Source organism: Eucyclogobius newberryi, unplaced genomic scaffold (assembly GCF_026437365.1).
Source record: "Eucyclogobius newberryi isolate DKJ021-1_F unplaced genomic scaffold, fEucNew1.0.hap1 SCAF_4, whole genome shotgun sequence".
Classification (NCBI taxonomy): Eukaryota; Metazoa; Chordata; class Actinopteri; order Gobiiformes; family Gobiidae; genus Eucyclogobius; species Eucyclogobius newberryi.
The window spans coordinates 40,031,181-40,033,680 of NW_027316056.1; the positions used below are offsets into that span (position 1 = coordinate 40,031,181).

The 2,500-nt window shown below is 38.8% G+C and overlaps 1 protein-coding gene across 1 annotated transcript in view; it reads right to left on the reverse strand.

The window, feature by feature from the left end:
- cacna1ab (calcium channel, voltage-dependent, P/Q type, alpha 1A subunit, b) overlaps nt 1–2,500 on the reverse strand; it is a 196,529-nt gene that overhangs the window by 145,627 nt on the left and 48,402 nt on the right. The window contains exons 2-3 of the mRNA XM_072464008.1: nt 658–763; nt 111–250 (exon numbers count right to left, since the gene is read on the reverse strand). Of these exons, the coding sequence (XP_072320109.1) occupies nt 111–250; nt 658–763 (246 nt within the window). The remainder of the gene's footprint in view (nt 1–110; nt 251–657; nt 764–2,500) is intronic.

The following is a 2,500-nucleotide window of genomic DNA, read 5'->3' on the forward strand; positions in this document are numbered from 1 at the left end:
TGAAACACCAGAAACACCTGAAACACCAGCAGAGCCCAGAAGGAACCCGTTTAGAGAAGGAGGAACATGTTTGAGTGGAGAGCAGGGTGTGACCGGTCTCATGTTCTTACCCTGTGAGAACCACCACGAAGTCCATGACGTTCCAGCCGTTTCGGAGGTAAGAGCCTTTGTGCAGCGCGAAGCCCAAAGCCAGGATCTTAATCCCGGACTCGAAGCAGAAGATGGCGATAAAGTATGGCTCCGTCTCCTCCTGCGAACGGTCAGAAACAGGGTCAGAACCAGAGTCAGAAACAGAGTCAGAAACAGAGTCAGAACCAGAGTCAGAACCAGAGAACAGGGTCAGAAACAGAGAACAGGGTCAGAAACAGAGAACAGGGTCAGAAACAGAGAACAGGGTCAGAAACAGAGAACAGGGTCAGAAACAGAGAACAGGGTCAGAAACAGAGAACAGGGTCAGAAACAGAGAAAAGGGTCAGAAACAGAGAACAGAGTCAGAAACAGAGTCAGAAACAGAGTCAGAAACAGAGTCAGAACCAGAGAACAGGGTCAGAAACAGAGAACAGGGTCAGAAACAGAGAAAAGGGTCAGAAACAGAGAACAGGGTCAGAAACAGAGAACAGAGTTATTTAGAGATAATTCAGAGTTATTCAGAGTTACCAGTCGTTCCGAGAGCGGCGTCTTGTCCCCGTCCGGCAGGTGCTGCTCCAGAGCCAGGACGATGCAGTTGGCGATGATCGTCGTCAGGATCATCCACTCGAACGGAGTGAGTTTGAGTCAAGGAAGAAAGAGACGTCCACAACACAAACATTCACACGTTCATTTAAAACACAAACATCCACACGTTCATTTAAAACACAAACATTCACACGTTCATTTAAAACACAAACATTCACACGTTCATTTAAAACACAAACATTCACACGTTCATTTAAAACACAAACATTCACACGTTCATTTAAAACACAAACATTCACACGTTCATTTAAAACACAAACATTCACACGTTCATTTAAAACACAAACATTCACACGTTCATTGAAAACACAAACATTCACACGTTCATTTAAAACACAAACATTCACACGTTCATTTAAAACACAAACATTCACACGTTCATTTAAAACACAAACATTCACACGTTCATTTAAAACACAAACATTCACACGTTCATTGAAAACACAAACATTCACATGTTCATTCTAAAATGTCTAATATTATCCCCATAAACCAGAATATTTAAACTCCCAAACTGCAGAATCCTTGTAAAACATTTTATTAAAACTAAAATGTCTTTGAAAAATCACGAGCTGAAACAAATACAACGCCAAAGGAAACACTTTTAGTCATTTCATATCCATCATTTGTCATAAAAGTCACTTATTTAATCGACTAATCGCGACAAGACAATCATATTTTAATCGTCGTAATCTTAATCTGGACCAAACCGACTCTAAAACACGCACAAAACAAAGACAGTGACTTTTTTAAATCCCAAAAAGAACAAGAATAAACAACACACTTTCTATGTAAATGTTCTCAATCCAGAACCTTTCAGTTGCCAAATTTCAACCTGTTTGTTTGAAAATGTATTTAAAACGTCTCAATGTTCAATAGAAACAAATGATTGACTAATCGACTACTAAAATAATCGTTTCTTGCCGCCTGTAAACCTTAGATCTTATTGTAGTACATCAAAATAACCAACAATGTCCCTCTAGCGCAAATAAAATGTACACAACCCCCAAAAGTATTGTTCCAGCTTTTTGTCTTACATCAAACCTCAAAAAGATAAAAAGATTCATTCATTCATACACCGCACGTCATACCCGGCGCCAGAAATGGTGCATGAATGAAAAATAAACAATGGCTGAACATTTCAGCACCGCGGACAGCTCCAGGCTTGGGATTTACTGTTCTGTCAGTTCAGGACCAAGGACAGTGCCCTCACAAATACACCATTACACAAGCGAGTTTGACCCGAGGACGTGACGACGGCGTTTCTAACTGTCAGCACTTCACTTCACGCGGTTTTAACGTTTATATTGTCTGTTGTTTAGTCTGAATCCATTACTTTTTAGCGCCAAAACAAACAATTATTTAAGTGGTCGACAAGTGAGCGATTCTTTCTACTGTACTTTGAGACATTTTAAATAGATTTTCAACCAAATAAAGGTTGACTGAAGGATGAAAATCTGAAAGATGTATTATTTTTTGACCTTCTGATTCAATAATGCCACTGTCTTGATAATAATGACTACGATGATAGAAATATGACTACAGTTCACTTATTTTATTTACTGTTTGGATGAGTGAGGAAATGTGTAGCTCCAAAATCATTAATACAACTCAACCTGCTTTTGCTAATCACTGATTTGACAGAAAATAATCAAAAAATGTGAATGGGTTCATAAAAATTGTGTTTCTTGTGTTTCTTCCCGTGAAGTGTGAAGTAAAAGTACAGTTACATGTTTAAAACATACTAAATTACAAGTCTCTGAGC